At 46.2% G+C, this 19,161-nt stretch overlaps 1 protein-coding gene across 5 annotated transcripts in view; it reads left to right on the top strand.

Moving 5' to 3' along the window:
- The first annotated feature begins 13,722 nt into the window (after nucleotides 1-13,722).
- The window catches only part of ZBED1 (zinc finger BED-type containing 1), a 173,815-nt gene continuing 168,376 nt past the window's right edge, over nucleotides 13,723-19,161 (top strand). For 2 of the 5 annotated variants that reach the window (XM_082759824.1, XM_082759823.1), the window contains exon 1: nucleotides 13,834-13,969. Coding sequence is in view for 1 of the 5 variants with exons in the window: in XM_082759827.1 (XP_082615953.1) it covers nucleotides 13,864-13,969 (106 nt within the window). In the remaining 4 variants the exon portion in view is untranslated. Of the gene's footprint in view, nucleotides 13,970-14,279; nucleotides 14,307-14,328; nucleotides 15,976-19,161 lie in introns of those variants that run through there. The other 3 variants (XM_082759825.1, XM_082759827.1, XM_082759826.1) reach the window with 3 other exon arrangements.

Raw genomic sequence — 19,161 nt, 5'->3', positions numbered from 1 at the left:
ACATTTATTCTAAAATAGCTTTCAGTAATTTAAATCTTTTGCTCTATTGTTTTTAACACCAGACATCTCAGCGTAGATATCTTAGCAAAGTGTATTTAAAATGTCTCTAATTTTATAAACTAACCCTTGCTTGATGTGTCCCCTTGTTGCTTAGGCTATGAGAGAAAAATAGACCACTGATCTGCAAATAAAAGCAGGTATGGAAACTTGTAATCTTTCCAGTAAACCATTCAAGTATGAGCTCAAATCTTTTTGTTGTTGCTGTTTGCTTGTTTTTGTAGAAAAGACTATTATTTATTCAATATTTCCTCTTTTGTATGGGTATGTATAGAGAGAATCACTAGTCACATTCCCAGGTTAAGATCTGAGAGGATTTAAGGTGGAAACTTGGACATCTGGCACATTTTTGCGGTGCTGTAGCTGTGCTTTCCTGCTTGGCTGGAGCTGTGGAGGTGGATGGCGTCTTCTCGCTTCTGCCCTGCGGTGTTTAAGATCGTGCAGGGCAGTCGTGCTTCCAGTTACACCTGTGCAACCCCACTGGTATTTAATAGGGTTGTACAAGTGTAATTGAGGATATAATCTGGCCTGCAGTCATATGGAATCACATGATGCTTTTTTTTTTTTTTTTTCTCTTTTCTGGAGTCACTTTTCCAGCAAAACCATGGCTTAACTACAGCAGGACCATAACACTTGAAGGGCTATCGTCAGTAAGCAAATCTGAGACTCAAAGGTGGTGTTGCAGACATTGCTGATGGAGCAGAAAAGACACCCTCTGCAGCATTTACATTTTAGATATGGCTTGTTTCTTTTCATTCTCATGAAGCTCGCCCCAGCCGCAGGTAGGGTGGTCAGAGCACTGAGACAGTCCGTGAGGATTTGGAAGGTGGAGGACCTGCTTCCAGATGCCTCAGGGAGGCCGCTGTATACAAACGAGTTTGCCTTCTTGTTACAATAAATGTGGAAACCCATTTCTCTGCTTGAAGGTGATTTTGGCTGCTGTTTTGTTTCCCATGTCATCTGTTATTATAAATCTGAAGGGGTGTTGGGTATTTCCAGGTCAGCCTTCACTCGAAGATTCGCTATCGCTCTGCCCTTTCTTTCAATTTTGCAGCCAGGCATCATATGCAAAGAGAACCAAAGCCTATGGAGATGTTTTTCGTAGTCTTGCTGGGCTCTGAATCTTGTCCTCAGCAAGTTACTGGGGAAGATCCTCAGCTTGAGCATTTTACAGACATTTCATAAAGATATTAACTGCTGCAAATCCGCAGTGGCAGCAGGTCTGCATCCTGCCTGTAGCATCAGGACACATGCTCACACAGACACTTGGCAGTCACGTCTGCGAATGGGACCACACAGCCTCCCCTCACCTTCCTTCAACTGCACTGCACCAGCCACAGAGGTGTTGCCCCGTGGTGACACAGAGAGTGAGAGGTAAAGATGGGACTGTCTTTCAAGCTTTTCACTTCTTGTGCCACCTGGGTACACTAATGGAAGGAAAGGGACATACGATACCAGCTTTGCCCTCTTTGTGCTGCTTCCAGATGCAGGAAAGCCTGACAGTGGGTATCCATCCTCACTGCTGCTATTTTGATTGGAATTGGTGGGTGCTAAGGATGCAGGAGGCAGTAATGGTGCCTTTCACAATATTAGGAGGTGAAGAAATATGCTGGAGGAACCAGCAGATTCTCAGAGGGAAAAAAAAAAAAGTTAGAAAAACGATCTCTGTCAAGAAGCTAATGTTTGTTTGCTGACTCTACTAATTAGTCCACAGGGGTCTTGTCACGTAATTTCCACTATCTTAACAGCTATATTTGTTTCCAGATGCAAGATGCACACTAGGACTAAATCCTTGGATTTGAATATTTTCAATGAGTTTCTTCTGTCCATGAATAAAAAAGAGACTGAAAAACAGGCAAAGCCTAAAATTTTGAGATCCAGTTGATGTTAGAAAATTCACAGGGGAAGCTTTCCTCTGTTTCTCCAAGCACCAGCAAAGGTGACAGGGCAAGCTGGCAGTCCCTCGAGGGGCACTGCAGCCCCCAGCCAGCTGCCCCAAGGGGTCCCTGCCAGGTGGGCTGGCCAGAATGCCTTATGCTGCGTGCAGGTGAAAGAAAGACGAACAAAAGCTTCAAAGAGAGTGCACTGGGGTAAGGAAATGGTAAAATGAATGGCTAGGTAGATGAGGTGCTATGCACTAATAGTCTGGATGGGTTTATGGTTAGCGGCTGCAGGCTACCAGGAAATGTATCTTCAGGGTAGTGAAATCTGTTCTCCTCTGCCTTGCAAGTTTGGAATAAACTTGAAGTCGGTGGTGCTCCACTGGTGCACAGCAAGCTTAATTGAAGGCAAAATGATTTCTATCTGCAAGCACGATGCTAATACTGAAAGAAGAGTAAAGCTCCCCTTTGTGCAAGAGGTCTGAATGCAGCAAAAAAATACCTCTTGTTGAGTACTCAAAATGATGTGTGGTGGGCCATCATAAAGCAGTGAATGATTTCATTCAAAGGACGCAAAGCAACTGCGTGTAAAACCATCCAGTTGGTTGGGTTTTCTATTGGAAGCACTTCAGAATGTATAAATGGAAACTGGTTAGTCTGGGAGTAAAAACAAACAAACAAACTAAAGTGTATGTATTAAGTGGGACCGCCATTGAGCACAATGATCAGAAGAAAGGGTTGAGGTTCTTAAGGGAAAATCCTTGAAACTATCGCAAAAAAAGCAAATGAGGTAGCAGATTGCAGTAGCACATAGAATATAAAATAAACTGGTGGCTTTAGGAGAGCAAAAAAATAACAGAGAGAACATATGATCCTTGGTGTATGGCAAAATGTATTGCGCTGGGAAAAAGCCTGATGTACCTGCACACTGCACAGGTGAGTTCAGTTTCCCATGCGATACACTCTGCAGGCTGTGTTACAGTGTGTGCATCAAGTGTTTACTTTGAGAAAATTACGAGGACTGGTATTTTGTCTTTTTAGAGACCCACTGCAATAGCTAATGAGTGTACAGAGTGACTCAGCAAAACCCAGAGAGAAGCAATCACTGTGGTTCCCCCCCCAGCAGGAATAAATCATTGTAACTATAAATCAAACAAGTTATTACAGGGCTCAAACAGCTCCAAAAATTCCAAGTAGCAGCAGCAGATAATTAAAGAGGCAAGGTCTGGGTCGAGACCAAGCCTTCCATTTAAAATGTTTCAAGGACTCATTGCACAGCCTTTATTTTATTTCTTTTCTATTCCTCCTCCCTCTCTCGCTCCCTCTCTCAAGTGGCAAAAAATAGTAGTCTGAAAAATTGAAAGTGCAGGAAAAAACATGACTTACAAAGTGTCCTTAGCCGTGTGGGGGTATCATGGGTGAGGAGGGGATGTAGTTCCACCATGCATGGGTACAGAAGACTTTTTGGCTGGTGGGAGGGTAGATGTTACCCAAGGCAGGCCTGCTCTGGTCTTTCAGATGTACTTGTCCTGCTTGCAGTACCTGGAGAGGTCTCACCCTGTCAAGAGGTGTGCTGGGACCAGAGCCTGCCCTGAGAGCCCAGGGGCAGCAGGCAGCCGTCCTCATCCATGTCTCCATGTGGCCGAGCAGTTACAAACAGGGAAGAGAGCTGTGTGATTACCTAGCTTTGTACAGACGTTGACAAGAACATCACTTGGTTCCCTTAATGCTTTAATCTCTCCCTAGTTTACACTTGCAGTCTCGCAGGGTAAATACACAAGGTACTGTCTATACCAACACTTCGTTCTGTGCATCACTCTCGGTAACATTAATAGACACGCCACAGCACACTTTGAACAGGGGGTGTCTAAATAGAAGGTTGACAGATTGTGTTGTCTTGTGAACTCCCTCTGAAGAAATTGAAAAGATCTCTTACGCTAAACAGGAAATGAGTAAGACACAAAAAAGGAGTATACAAAATAATAACCGCTTTAAAGAGATTTTTTGGGGGGGATTTTTTTTTTCCAGCCTCATAATACAGAGATAAGGGGCCGTGGAATCAGATTAGAAGGTGGAAAGTTAAAAAAACTTGAAATATTTTGTCACCAAATGTGTGTGGTTAGACCATGAAACCCAGACCACTAAAAAACTAGAAGAGACTTAATAAAACTCAAAAGTAATTTGAGTAGTTATCTCGATACCAGCTCTAAAGAGACAGTTAATGGTGGCAGGAAAAAAAATGGACCTTGCATCTTCAAAATTTTAGTCTAACAATCTTTATTAATCATAGAATCACAGAATGGTTTGGTTTGGAAGGGACCTTAAAGACAATCCAGTTCCAACCCCCTGCCATGGGCACGGACACCTCCCACCAGACCAGGTTGCCCAAAGCCCCATCCAGTCTGGCCTTGAACACCTCCAGGGATGGGGCATCCACAGCTTCTCTGGGCAACTTATGCCAGGGCCACATCACCCTCAGAGTAAAGAATTTCCTCCTTATATCTAATTGAAATCCACCCTGTTTCAGGTTAAAGCCATTCCCCCACGTCCTATCACTACACCCCCTGATAAAGAGTCCTTCTCCAGCGATTAAGTATGGAATTAAGTAAGGATGGAATTTATCATATAGAAGATTGTCTGGTGACAATACTTTAAACCTCCCTCTAAGATAGCAGGTACTGGTCATTTTGACAGATATATACAAGCCTGTGCTGATTTTGCATCTCATGCAGTGTGGCTGCTCAGTGTTCAGTGTGTTCCCCAAGCTGCAGCACACACATTCGTCCACACAAATTTCTGAAGTTGAGTAAAATTTTCTTTTTTAACATCATGATTTAAATTAACCTTTTGTTTGGAGCAGAAACAGTTAATAACTACATAGAGGAGGAAGATAAGCCTGTATGTAGGAAAAGCAATTTCTTTGGGCCTGAATACAGGCAAATGTATGCCTCTGTGTGTAAATAAACTGTACTTTGATTAAGCAGGCAAGTGCTCTTTCTGTTTTTACTCTTCCTATTTAATCAACAATACCAGGAGAGAGAGAATCAGATCCCTGATTGCTATTGATGGCATACTGTAAACAGTTTGTGGAAAGACAATGCAGAACTAGGGCGTGATTGATATTGTGAGAAATGAAAAAGCAAGGAAAGACAGATGCAGAATTTAGTAAGGAGAAACCAGCTTTTACCTTGATTCCTCCTTGAGCAAAATACTTCAGCATAGTGCATGGATGTTTGTGATCTTACTTCTTGGAAACAAAAACCCAAGAAAAGACAGGCTGGCCACAAGCGAGATGGGCACAAGATCCAACACGCCAGTTGCAGGAAACCCCCTAGTTTTGCAATCAGAAACCCAGCCAGTGAAATCATGAGCATCAAGCCACTCAGTTTGTATGTAATGTATATTTTTGCTTGCTTTCTTTTCTTTAATCTGAAACAGTAGCAAAGGCTCCTGGGTTTGCACATCTGATAGATTAAAACCTATTTGCTACGGCTTTCGGTTTGAGTGTGCAGTTATCAGGAAAATTTGCTGTCCACCTACAATTTTTGTGTAACAAATGCATGTTATAATCGATATAACTTTTTTTTTTTTTTTTTTTTTTTTCCAAGTAGCAAACTGCTGTGATGTGATTGATATAGGTAAACATACACACTCTTTTCAGGAGAGAAGTAACAGCATCAACTAACCCCTTCAAACACTTCCATGTTAAGTCCTGGATGTAGGAAATGCCACTCCCCTCCCACAAGGGTAATGACATTTCAGAATGTTATTTTATCTGTCCATACACATAAACATGCATATACAGCTACAATTTAGGCATTTTTAAAATTATTATTATGAGAGGTTGGATGAACTCTCTATAGTAATCTAGACCTTATATAATTCTGCTTTGAAGTGAAGTCCGGGAGAAGAACATCTTCCTGATGGAATATTGGAATAAAATGTTCTGCAGCTTATCCTAAACTTATCAATTAACAGTCAAAATGACATGTAGTGGATCACTATATGATGTCCTTTTGCAAGTTTTCAGGAAAAAAAGAAAAAAAAAAAGAAAAAAAGAAAAAAAGAAAAAAAAAAGAAAAAAAGAAAAAATGCCTCATTTTAAGAAGTAGCTTTAAAGATTGTAACTGTTCACTTGAATTATTGGTTGGTTTGGATTAAGGTCTTTTACTAGATGAAAAATAGTTGTTACAAAACAGGATTAAGTCTGAGTTTTAAAAGCTTCTTATGCATGTCAGCTACCTATGTCATTTTATAATATCACGCCGGTACTTAAAAGCATACTTTTACACAAAAAAAAATCACAAACCCAGAAACTAAAAATATGCCTATCGTATATACAAGCAGCGATATCTGAGTCCTTTATGCTAGGCTTATCATCATTAAATACTGAATGTAAATGGCTGGTATTACCGAAACAGCAGCAGCAGATTAGGAAACACCACAAAACCTAGTGTAATAGGAAATCTTACAATGCCCCGTTTCTAACTGCGTGCCCCCTGGGGATCCTGGTGTTATCGATCCGGCTGGAGCTGCCTCAGCTCTCAGGCCACCAGCGTAGTCAGTGACAACCACTTTGTTACTTATTTGTGAGTCTCTGGTGTCAGGTTTTTTAAAATGGCTGATCTTTCGTTCTGCACTGTCTCACTGCACACCGGGATGTGACGATGATGTTGAGGAAAGCTGCTGCCTTAATGGACTTGAAATTAGGCTGTCAAAAGTAAAATATTATGTCTAATCAGAAAGCTCACCGCCTTTCAATAATCTGAATGCCAATAATCTTATATTATATGTATAATTGGAATCGGACATATCGAGATAATTCAGGAAGTGTATTCTTAACAACTCTCATGATGAGCTCTTGGGTTTCTCCAGTGTTTAAATTCTTTTTGTCAGCACAATGGACTGTCTAGGATAATTTCTAGTGCATATATATTAGTGGGTCAAAGTATAACTCTTGGACATTTTATGGCTCATCACAGGCAAGTGTTAGATAAGTGTAAGGTCTGAGCCTTGTTGAATCTTCTCTGCAGTGGCTCGTAAGGCAATTTGGCACTCTGATCACACCACAGTTTTCTTCTGTACCGACAAAAAGTGATTTGAAGAGTGAAAAGCAAAGCTCAGTGTGCTTCCAGGGACATGGATCATCCCAAGGACAAGAAACAAGAGGTTTTTTTTTCTTTTTTTTTTTTTTTTTTTCAGATGTCTCCTCTTATCTATGTCACGTGTGAGCTTTTCCTCAAGTATGGCAGGACCTCTTTATTCTTGTAGCATTCCCTTTTAAATTTTTAAATGCACCCATTTTGAGCCCTTTCCTTTCTTGCCCTTTCTAGCTTTTTACACAGCTGTGCTTTGTGCTTAGTTTATTAATGTCATGTTATGGAATAGCCAAAATCCAAACCACCACCACGCAAGCCAAACACAAACAAATTATATAACACTGCAACCGCTCATTTATTAAAATGGAAAATTCAAGGCATATGTAATCTTTTGGACGACTGACAGGCAGGTGTGATCAAGAGAACGGGGAACCCAGTGACTGTAGGCAGATAGAGAGGCAGGCTTGTCAGGGTGATTAGAAAGCAGACAAGGTGGAATTGGGAAAAAATGGATAGGCCACCGACTGCTGGGGGACAAGGAGAGGTAGCGGTGGTGGCAGCTGTGCCGGAGTAGGGACAAAAGGACGGCAGGGGCAGAGAGGGCTTGAGGTGTCACTGGATGCCTTCTGATGCTCAGCAGCCCCTGGCACATTTGATATAGATGGGATGTAGCTACAAGGGCGCTGGGCATCTCCCTGTTACTGAGGATCACCGACCTTCTTCTTCCCACTGTGTGCTGTGATCTGGGTGAGCAGCCAGCTGGAGCATTCATTTCTCAATGAAGCTGAACCAGACACTGACCCATCTCTAGTCCTTCCCACAACTCTCATTTTATGGCATCTGCGTATCTCCCTTTTCTCTGCATTTGCACTGTGTTTTGGCCTGATCTTCCCTCCAGCTCATGCTACACGTGTCTTTACCCATCGCTGCTTCCTCTCTCATCAGCAGCAGCCTAGAGCCAGGCAGTCTGAGTACCCCGGACAGCCTGTGACAACCTACAAGGAATTGCATTCCCTGTGCTCACCGCAGAGTGCTGTGGGCAGGAGATGCCCAAGGAGTCCAGGACATCTGTACAATGGAGCATGAAAGCATCACAGGTCCTAAAGATGACAGGCATCAGCTCCTGTCCAGAAGTCGATGGGCAAAACAGGAATGCATGAGGAAAAACGCAAACACACACATGGACAGAGTAGGGCACAAACCCAGGTCACTTCAAGCTGCATGGAAAGTTCAGACCAGTTAATTACTGCTTTCTCTTGCAGCAGCAGATGCCTTCCCTCACTCACCATGTAAAACACCAGCCGCAGCCCTGACCACACAAGCACTCCTGCCTCGCACAGTCCTGGACACTTTGTCCCTCCTGCACCACTGCAGAACCTGACAGCAAAAATCCACCTCCCATCACCCTGCTGCCCACCCATCCACAGAGTAAGCACTCCTTGACTGTAGCTTGTCACCCACTTCTCTGTGGCGTGTAGGATGTGTCACAGCCAGTGTCCCCAGGCACCAAGGCTCCCTGTGCCCATGGGGCCTGGTCACACCATTGCTTGAGGCTGCTTGGCACAGACTGAGACAAGAGCAGCCATCAGGGAAGTGACAGCAGACAGCACAGGAGAGACCAGTGAGCTCTGGTGGTGCATCTTGAGTCCAATCAGCAGTAGTGGTATCACAGCCGTGCTTGTCTAAGGTCACAGGCAAGGTTACGTGCACCTGGAAGTCCATCTGCTATTTTCTCCCCACGAACCTTGCCTCTTTTAATAGTGCTGTGTGTGGGACCAAGGTTTCTTGCAAGCAAATGCAGCAAAAACACAGGTGCGGATCAGCTCACGATACCCAGCTTATGAGGGGCAACTCTGCTTTTCTATTTCCTCCACACGAGAATGTTGCTAATCGAGTTTCTGATGAAAGCCATGTTTGTCTTGCAATATTGCTAAGGAAGAGATCATGGAGAGATGAAGGACAAGGTGCCATGGAAAACTCTTGTTTGGGACTATAATCATCTTATTGACTGTTGGCCGAACCTTTGCAAAATCCTCTTAAATATGGGTTGGGCAGTGTTGCACACACTATTCCACAGATGCTTGCAGGCATTGTACAAACATTGAAATAACCACACTGCAGGTATTGACAGAGGGTATCTTTTTACACAACTGCACTGTCAATAAAGCCATTTCTATAGCAGGCACTATTAATCTTTTTTATTATTATTATTTTTTTCCCAATAGCGTTATTCATGCTGGGCCACTGCCAGGCCACGTTGCTTGTAGAAATCTGTCTGAGATCCTTCCGTTCCTCTCCCACCTTGATTAATGCCAACAGCTCTGTGCCACTTTGTTGCAACAACTTCCCCCTTGCCCTGTCCAAGACATTAGGGAATGTATTAGCCAGCATGGGACCTGGAAGGGTACGTGGACACCCTGCTGGTATTTTGCTCAGATCTTACCATGGATGCCACTCCCTGTTCTGCTCTAGTCTGAGTCCAGGTTTTTGTTCTTTCCTTCTGTTTTGTAAATATTCTGTTTCTTCCCCCACAAATGTTCAGCCTCCCTTATGTGCAGGATCTTCTCAAAAGGCTCGTAAAACTCCATGTATGCTAATCAATTGGTATTCTTTTATATACTTATGGATGTTTTCAAATAAAGTCAAAGAAATGCATGAGAACCTTTTTTCCACTGCTGAAATAAGGCTGCTTAATCCTTGCCATATCTAGGCTTTCCAGCTATTTTGTTATTCTTTCAGAAAATTCACCAATTAAAGTTGCCGAGTACAATTTGTAGGCCACTAATAACCCTAATCATTTCTAAGTATATCCACTGTTTTGATGTATTTTATGACAGAAGCTATTTTTAACAAAAGCTCTTGCATTTCTGTTACACCTCACCTACCTTATACTTAGGTTTCTTCGGAAGTGCTGTATGCAAGCACACATGCTTGGGGATTTTATTTTGTTCTAAATTATCAGTTTTTTTTCTGCCTTCTATCTCTTCGGTCTCCAAGTCTTGCCTGAATGGCAGGCAACAGCAGCAGGGGAAGTTGCTCAGATCCTACCTGACAGGGAGCATGGGTGCTGCGGGGAGCAAACCCAGCCCTGGCTACTCATGCTGCAGGCTTTGCAGACCACGTACAACACAACAGTGTGACATGCGCTGAGCACGACAATGCTGCAGGGCCAGTCACTTTAAAAAAAGCTCAGCAAGAGGAATCAGCGCAGCATGCTTCTTGCGTAATAGGTCAGTGGTTTGCACATTTGGCTGAAGAGAGGAGGTTGTTCCCGTTCGAGTACTCTGCTAGCTCTTAATAGTCCATATCTTCATCCTGTTCTTTTCCAGTCAAAAAAGCATAAGCTGTTCAGGGAATACGGACTGGGATTCTGTCCCCTTGTTCCCATGAACTTACCATCAGTGCTAGGCTACAAAACTCCAATTTCTTTCGTTTACTCTGTTCCTGGGCTTCACTTCCTTATCACTACTGGCACACTGACAAGGGTTGGTTTTTCCTAATGAGACCGTTTTCTTGAAAAGTGAAATATGTGAAAAAGATTGAGAGGGGTCAAAAACCTTTCTGCATCACAGGCAAATGCTGTAGCACTAATGCAGGTTCACAGAGGGTTGTTTGTAGACTCATGCCTCATGCTAAATAAAAATAAATGAGTCCCATTAGATGATTGCCCACAGTATGAGTGTCTGCTCTCAATCCCAGGGACTTCCCACTGCATAGCTGTGGACAGCTGTCCTCTTGGGAAAGGTTAATTTGCTTTCCAGGTAACACCATCCCCAAGCTGCTGAAGGGATCCCTGAGAACTGAGTCCTCTGTTATGATCCTGCTAGGCTCATGTGCCTACTATCTGGCAAGTCTAGTTTTGGGGTACCTAAAATGACTCTTTTTTTTGCATAGAGGAAAAAATAGGAGCATGCAGCCTGTCAAAATGGTATGCAGGTGCTCAAAACCTCACATGAATTGCAGACAGCAACCCCAACTGACTATTTCCCATCACTGCCTAATCTTGTGAGCACCTCCCTACTGAACCTGAAAGCTCCTCGGGCATTTAACTTTATTCACCCACACATGTTCAGGAAGATAGGCACTTATCTCTTGCCTCAAGTTCTACTGCAATCCAGCTTAGGAACAGAGGCATTTAAATCCCTTTCAGAAGCCTGAAAAATTAGCAGCAGTCAGAATTATGTCTCACGTCTTCCGGTGCGGGCCACCAGCTTTGACGTACGTGCGAAATGCAAAGAGCACGTCTCAGAGTGAGCAAGGAAGTGGAATTCTGGACGTCACCACCTGACAGGGACTGATGAGACACCGCTTGCCTCTCGAGAGGCTGCCTCACTGTTATGCCACGCTCAGGCAGAAAGCACGGCCAGCCTCTCCCACTGAACCTGCACCTCTGTGTGGTGAATACAGAGAGTTGATGACTCGTTCTCATCTCAAAGGGAGCCAAACTCATGTACCTGGGAAAGACGTGCTGTCTGGGGGATCGTCACGGAACAAAACGAGAAAGGGGCCTAACCTCCTTTTGCTCCCCATGCTGTCCAATCCATGCCAGAGTGCTTGAACTGCTTGGCCAACCTTGGGTTTGCTTTTGTGTGCTCTGGCGTGGCCCCGTGCCTCTTGCGTTCCTGGCTGTGCAGGCTCTCAGCTGCAACACCTTACCACCCGTGATAGCTTATGGTTGCTGATTATGCCATTCTGCTGGGAAGCTGGAGCTCGGGCTTTAATTAAGAGTCTAGAAACATCACCCACTTCCTTTCTTATGGCTTTATGCATCTTTATGCAAAATGTGGGTGGAAGCGCTATGATCACATACCGCTTCATCAGTGCCAGTCCTGCAGGAGGGACGGATCAGCTGGAGCAAGTGTGGATAGAGTATTACTAGTATTTCCAATGACTTTTCCAAGAGGCTATCTGTGCTCTAACCACAGGCTGTCTTTGCCTGCTGGCTGTGTGAGTTCACTGTTGCAGTCAGCGGAAAGAGGGAAGCACTTGAAGCACCTCAAAGGAAGCAGTCATCTTCTGCAGGTCTTCAGAAGTGCCTCTCGCTGGCCACTGCCTGTATAGGAGAGCTGAGACAATTAGATTACTACTTTCGTCCCTTCCAGGGCTCAGACACCTCAAATTTCACTGAGGTAATAATGTCTCACTGAGGTATCTAAAGTAGATGGACAAGATTCCAGCCCAAGGACTCAAAGCTTCACAGCTAATGATTGTAAGGAAAAAAAAAAAAAAAAACACACAAAAAATAGTGTATCAATAAGAAAAAAAAAGACAACTACAGAAAAACAAGGAAAAGGAAGTATCAGTTAAAACTAGGGTGTATCATAATACAGTAATTGAGAAGAATCAAAGACATAGAGACTTAATGTTATTGTTTCTCCTCCACTTCACATCCCATCAGCCTTTAGAAGAAATAAACGGCACTCAAACAAATTTTCCTCTATCCTTTTATGAATCATGGAGGGTTGGAAATAATTTTAACACTGAAAGAAGTAGTAGGACCAGTAAGAACACAATCTTGACCCATCCGTTGTTCGCCCCTTGGTCTAATTTTTGCACAGCGCTGTCTGAAAAAGGACAGAAGAGCATTTATTTCCATGGCTTAAATGTGCATTGATTGATTTTATTATAGTAGCAAACCTGAGAAAGCATGGTGTATTTATATAAAGATCGCATAAATGCACTGTAGGCAAGTTTCGCAGTTTAAAGTTACAAAGAGCTTTCATTAGTGCTGTAGTTCTGAGAATAGGCTGTAAAGAGTCCTCAGCATAAAGGAGTCAGGACTTGATTTTTCCTGAGATAAGTTGAAAGAATAATACACCTTTTCTAAACATCAGTGTTTCTTCTTTCATGTCTTTTTGTGATGCTCTTCCTACCATGGCGTGCATGGCTGAGAACAATATGCATTAAGAACGAAACCTTCATTGATGTGACTGCGTAATGTTGTTTATTATTTATGCTTGCATAACCCGGCGTGTTAATAAAAAGAGAAGAAATTCAGAGATACATAACATTAAATGCTTGTTTTTGTCCCGGAGCAACTACAGAGTCTGGTTTGACTTTATGCATATATTTCTGAGAGCAGACAGCGAGCCAGTTCTGCTGAGCGATCTGACCTAATGCAGAAGAAGTCGTATTGCTGTGTGCTTTTCTAGAAAGTGAGTTTTTTGTTTTGTTTTGTTTTGTTTCGAGGGGAGGAGGAGGTGACACCCCCAAACCTTTGTGTGGCTCCCCGTCGTCCTCAGAGACGAGGCGTTACTTACGGGTTGAAATCGAACACAGGGGTAAAAGCTTCCTCTCGCGGGACCGCTGCTGACAGTTTTAGCTGTGTGCCAGGGCTGAAGCACGTCTCTGTTAGTGGCACAGCACAGCCAAAATCCCCCCCCCAGCACCGTCGGTCCCTCAGCCCGACCTGCAGTCGGTCACAGGGACCATCAGGGCGGGCTCCCCGCTGCCTCAAGCCCTGCCCGCCTTTACCACGGGCCGAGGGGCTGACATTGCAGCAGGGTTTGGGGTTTGGGGTCCGCTCTCCGCGCTGCCCTCCCTCCTCCTCCTCCTCCCTGCCCGTCCCTTCCCCTCCCTTCCCCCGCCGCACATGCCCAGAAGGGCGGGAGCCGCGGCGCGGCCGTGACAGCGGCGCCTCCCTCCCTGCCTGCCTCCGTCCCGTCCCTCCGTCCCTCCTTCCCTCCCCTTCTCCCTTCCCTCCTCCCCTGCCCTTCCGCTGGGTGGGTGCCGCCGGAGCCGCCCCCGGCCCGCCGCCGGAGCCCCGCCGCGCCACGCAGCCGGCCGGGCGCCTTCCCCTGGTCTCCGCGGGGCGGGAGGAGGCAGCCATGTCGCTATTGTCTGCGCTGCTGCCCCTGCTCGCCGTCTACCGCGCCGGCATCGCCGCCATCCTGCGGCAGCTGGGCCGCCGCCGCCGCTGCCCCCCGCCCGCAGGTGAGCACCGCGCCCGGACGCCGCGCCGGCGCCCCCAGCGCGGAGCCGGGTAGACCTGGCGGCCGGGGCCGCCGCCGCCGCCGCTGTCTCCCCGCCGAGCCCCAGCGGGGCCGCCGCGACCTTGGGGGCGCTGGGGCCGCCGTGCCCCGCCGGGCTCCTCCCCGCCGCCCCCCGGCCGCGGGGTGTGGCGGGGGCCGGGCCGCAGCCGGAGGGCCCCGCTGCGGCTTCGCTACGTTTATTATTATTACTATTATTACTATATATATATATATTTTTTTTTTTTTCCTTCCTTCCGGCCGCTTTGCCTCAGAGCGGGGACTGCCGGGTCCGGCCCCAGGTAAGGCGCTGTGAGGGCGGGTGGCGGGGGGGGGCTGCCCCTGCCCGGCCCCTGGCCCCGCAGCCCGGGCTGGCAGGAGCCTCCGTACTGGGGGTTCGTGATGGCTGGGGAGCTGCGCTTTCACTTTTTATCCCTCTCTTCTTTTTATTATTATTATTTATTTTTGGTTCGCAGCATGCTTAGTAACAACTCTTCTTTTATTTTTATTTATTTTTTATTTTTGTCCCGTAACATTGACAGAGGAAGCTTTGAGTTTGCCAGGAAGCGAAGATCTGAGTTTCCTCTTCCCTCACGTTGCTCTAGAGGAGGTCAGCGCGCTTCTGGTCGTAACAAACTTACGGCGAGCCGCACGGACCCGTACGGCGTCCTCAGACCTCAGCCTAAAACTCTGTAAAGCCAGCGAGTGCCTCTAACTTCCTCCGCTTAGCAGCCAGGGAGCCTCTGTGGAGCTGCTGGTAGCTTTAACAGGAGGGACGGTGAAGGAAGAAAGAGGGAGCTGGCGTGGTGTCCCAGCAGGGAGGTGAGGCAGACAGGAGGTGTTTGCAGCGAGTGTCCGGAGCACTGTGACGCGCGAGCTGCGTGCTGAGCGCGGTTGTGTGCGTCCTGTCACACGTGGCCTCGTGGGTAGCGCTTCTCGTTTTCTTCACTCCTGGCAGCTCTGCAGGAGGCTGGGATTCTCCTTTCTCTTTCTCAAAATGCAGGGATGAAAAAGGGAAACAAGCAGAAGAACCCTAACAACAGAGAGGCAGATGTGCGTAGAGTTTGAAGTCATCTGAGCATTTTTCTAGCATTAGTTTCTCTTGGCAGAGTAAAACCGGGTATTGTGCCTAGGGTGCGTAACACTTTCCAAATCTTTTTTGAACCAGGGAGAAAGAGCATGATGAAAACGTGACCCAAGCGTTTTGGTGCTGTTACGTTCTTTACTACTATTAAAAAAATGTTGAATTTGGAAATGCCAGATTAAGGCAACGAACATACCACCAGGGAAACATCAGCTGGCCCGAGTAGGACTGGGACAGATTTGACAGAACTGGAAAGCTTTCCCTCAGTCCTGTCTCGGGGTGGTTCCTTCCAAGGACAAGTAGTTTCCTCCTCGTACAGTTGTTTGTGCGCAGTTGCCTCTTGGCAGTTGCTTGCTGCATTGCTTTGACTCAGTGTGTCTAGCCAGGGCTTCAGAAATGTGCCAGCTTGTCAACAGGAATGTTTTCACCTAGATTAGCCATGTTTTCATGCCGTAATTTCAAAATTGGGACTGCAGCGTGACAAAAAGCTAAAGTGTTTATTGCGATATGCTTAATTAAAGCTTGGATCAGTTAACTCAGCGTACTGCAAGAAGTTGCCAAGTAACTTTTCGAGGCAGGAGTCTCAAAAGCATTGAAGTGCCAGTGTTTTGGGCCGCCCGTGTTTCTCCGAGGGGCTGTCCTTAGCTCTCAGAAACGCCCGCGCTTGCTGGCAGCAGTAGCTGCCAGAGGATCTTCCAGGGGAGAGAGGCGAAGGGAGAAGGGCTGGGAAGCGCTGCTGGTGCACGGAGCCGTGTCTCCCGTCCCAACTCCTCGGCCTCGATTCCCCCGTCCCAGCACCGTGGTTGTGCTGCAGCGCCGGAGCAGCCCCGTCGCAGAGGTGGCACAGCGGAGGGATGGCTGGGAGCTCATCCTCAGGCTCTGTGCTGGTGAGTGAAGGCAGCGACGAGGTCTGGTGTAAACCCAGCCCTTCTGTCTCCGAGGCGTGCGGTTAGTTTTCCAAGAAGAGCTTGCTTTCTAGTGCTTACCAGAGAGATTTTCAGGACTTCAATTCAGAGTAAACCAAACTAGTTCTTTTTCTCTTTCCCTAAACTTAGTCAAAGTTGTATGCCCTTGGCACACACACTATCCTGTCTTTTAAAAGTGATCATCTCTTCTGCCGCATCTTACTGGGCTTCTTCTCGTTTTTATAAATGGGATTCAAGACAGCTTTTTTTCGGGAGAGGGAGGAGTTTGAGTTCATGGAATCTAGATTCAGTGCGAAAAGTTAATAATTGATTTGAGTTGTGAACTGAAAAGATCCAGCTCTTCACTCTGAAAGTGTAGCCACCACCAGCTACTGCCTCCGATCCAGAGCAGGAAGCTTTGTCTGAAGTTCTGATCTTGGAGCACAGGGAAGGTGAATCCAAAGCTGGGAGGATAAGCGGGGCACAATCAGCGATTGTGCCCTGCTAAGAAAAAGCAGTGTGCAGAACTAAAGGGGAAAAGGCTATTTATGCTCCAAACAATTTTCCAAGCATGAATCGCAGAGGTGGTGTACCTGCAGGTGGCTGGTATAAGCTGGGTTAGTTAGTGCCGCGGCGAGACCCTCTGCTGACCCGTATCGGCAGGGGTGGGCGACTCGCGTAGCCCAGAACAAAAGCAGTCCCCTAGGTTACCAGGTGCGCCCGCTCACGGCAAGCACGTGGCCTCCCGTTCCTCTTCGTGGGACAGGTTCGCACTGTTCTGTTCAAATTGGGTGCATCGACCTGAGACAGGAGAGGCGACACGTCTTGTCCTCAGAGCCAACATAATCAGGCGACACAACGGAGCAGTGAGCCTCGGCTTACGATGAGGACAGGGTTTCAGAGACTGCCTCATGTAGTCCTTTGGCAGCTGGACTAGCACGGGGGGCGTCCCGATGCCACGGCAGGGAAACTTGAGGCTTTGGCTGTTAGTCTCTTTGGGGGGAGAGTGCTAACCAACTGGAGCTTCAGCTGTTGCTTAATGCTTTACTTTTCCTCTTTGATATCCGATTATGCTCTTTGCTTATTGCTGGCAAAAACTAGTCTTTATTTCTACAATAAATCACTGCAAGTCTGCTATTGCCTCATGTATCACTTTGTTATTTGGTATCCAGAGAACTCTTGTTGTCTAACAAGTGTTCAGTGGACTAAACAACTCATAGTTTCACTAGAATTTACTATTTCGATGTTCCTTGCAATGCTTCAATTTAAAAAAAAAAAAAAAGTCCTGTTTGTATAAAGATCTTGATATAATCAGCTCTTAAAAAAGAAAACTCTATTAAGTGAATTGCTAAAAGATGGACTATCTTTAATTGTGACACCAGGCTATTAACTCTGGAAAAGTGGTCACTGAAAGTCATCTTATTGATGGATTACAAACAGTTTTCATGTACTAATAATTCCTTTTGGAAGTTTAAAAGCTTCTCAAGGAACTTATTTGGCATTTTCCTCCTGCCTTTTGTCTTCTGTATATGTGGTTTGATTGAAGTTTGGTAGGGGAAGACTAAATGCTGAGCGTTTTGCAGTTTGGAAGCCTGAGTAGTTAAGTTTGGTATCTGCGATGTGTAGAAAATGGGCTTTGACGAAGGCGGCAGTGAGTGAAGTCCAGAAGACCTTAAAGCTGACTGATAGCCTTCTTTAAAGTGATCGGAATATCATATACATGTATTTTAATTTGCCCTAGTTTCTAGTTAATCAGTATCATAATTTGCACCATGTCTATTTATAATTGATCGTGAAAGATTAATTTGAGAGCATGCATCTCTTAATTTTAATTCCTGCGCTGAGGGCTTCTGCTTTATATGCCTAAAGCATAAGAGCAGACTAAACACTTCCTGCTCGCAGGCGTACCAACGCCAGGTTTTAAAACATCCAGTTCCAGAGGTGGGCAAAGAAACCATCAGACAGGAAAGATTGATGGTAGGCAAAAATTAACGTGCATCTAATTCTTAATCCCTCTCCCCACGCAGGCCCATCAGAGCCTGCTGAGGTAGTTTTAAAAGTTAGGAAAGACAACTTTTATGGTTACCTCTGTGCTGAATGAGGCAAGGGTTCTGCCAAAAAGATACAGTGTAATTACAGCCTGTGTCACTGCTGCGTGTGCACAAGGGGGCAGAGCGAAGGTGGCTGCACACCTGGCGTGTCCCAACATCCAAATCCCTGCTTTCACAACCCAGCGCCCGCTTTGGACATCGTTTTTCTGTCTGCCAGTGTGGAAACGGAGCTCCGTCTGCCACCAGCACAGTGCCTGTGCCCTTCGTTGTGGGGCTGAGCCTTCAGTCTCTGTCCCTGATGACCTCAGGAGGATGAGAGCGGACTGGGGCTGAAGAGCAGGGCTGCGGGAAGCAGCCTGGCCTGGCCCAGAGCGTGCCAGGAAACCTGGTCTTTCTCCTCCTCTTCCTCCTCCTGATGTCAGCCCCAAGGCCAGCAGATGATGAAGGGCTGTCCCCAGGCCAGCAGCGCTGGAAAGTGCTGACCCCAAAACATGACAGTGGTTTTGGCCTGGCTGCATGTGTGGGAGGAGGAGGAGGAGGAGGAAGAGAAGGGCAGCAGCTCCTCCGAATCCATGCTCTGTTGCGGTGTGGGTGGGAATTCAAGGGAGAAGGCAAAGGTGCTTCCATAGCCTGAAGGCTGTCTGTTCACAGGGAGGGTTTGCAGTGGACCAAAGCAGTCCTATTTTTTTACAGTGGAAGGGTAGGTGAGCTGAAGGAGAGGGCTTCTGCCAGCTGCCTGTGCAACACGGATCTCTTCCTCCAGAAGAATATGCAAGTGCTCTTATTTATTTGTTTTTAACCATACTGCCAGCTAGACTGCACACCTCTCGAGGAGAGGCAGGGATGATTAGTAGTTTACATTAGAGCTACTATGACAAGTTGGAATTGGTGTACAGCGTTACAACAAAAGCTGCATTACGCTGACATGTCCTTAACTGTGGCAATGCTGCTCGGTGCCACTAGTGCCAAGTGCCAGACCTATCTAAAATTGATGGTAAAGCTGTAACATCCATAAGAGTGAAGGGTGGGGAGAGTCTGTAACTCTCCCTTGCTCTGAAATAACTTGTGTTTTATCAGTCCGTGATGAACTTTTTATGGTCCCAGGGGTGTCATAGTA

Source organism: Aythya marila, assembly GCF_965140915.1.
Source record: "Aythya marila genome assembly, chromosome: 1".
Lineage (NCBI taxonomy): Eukaryota > Metazoa > Chordata > Aves > Anseriformes > Anatidae > Aythya > Aythya marila.
The sequence above is the reverse complement of the archived record's forward strand: the minus strand, read 5'-3'. Positions and strand labels throughout refer to the sequence as shown.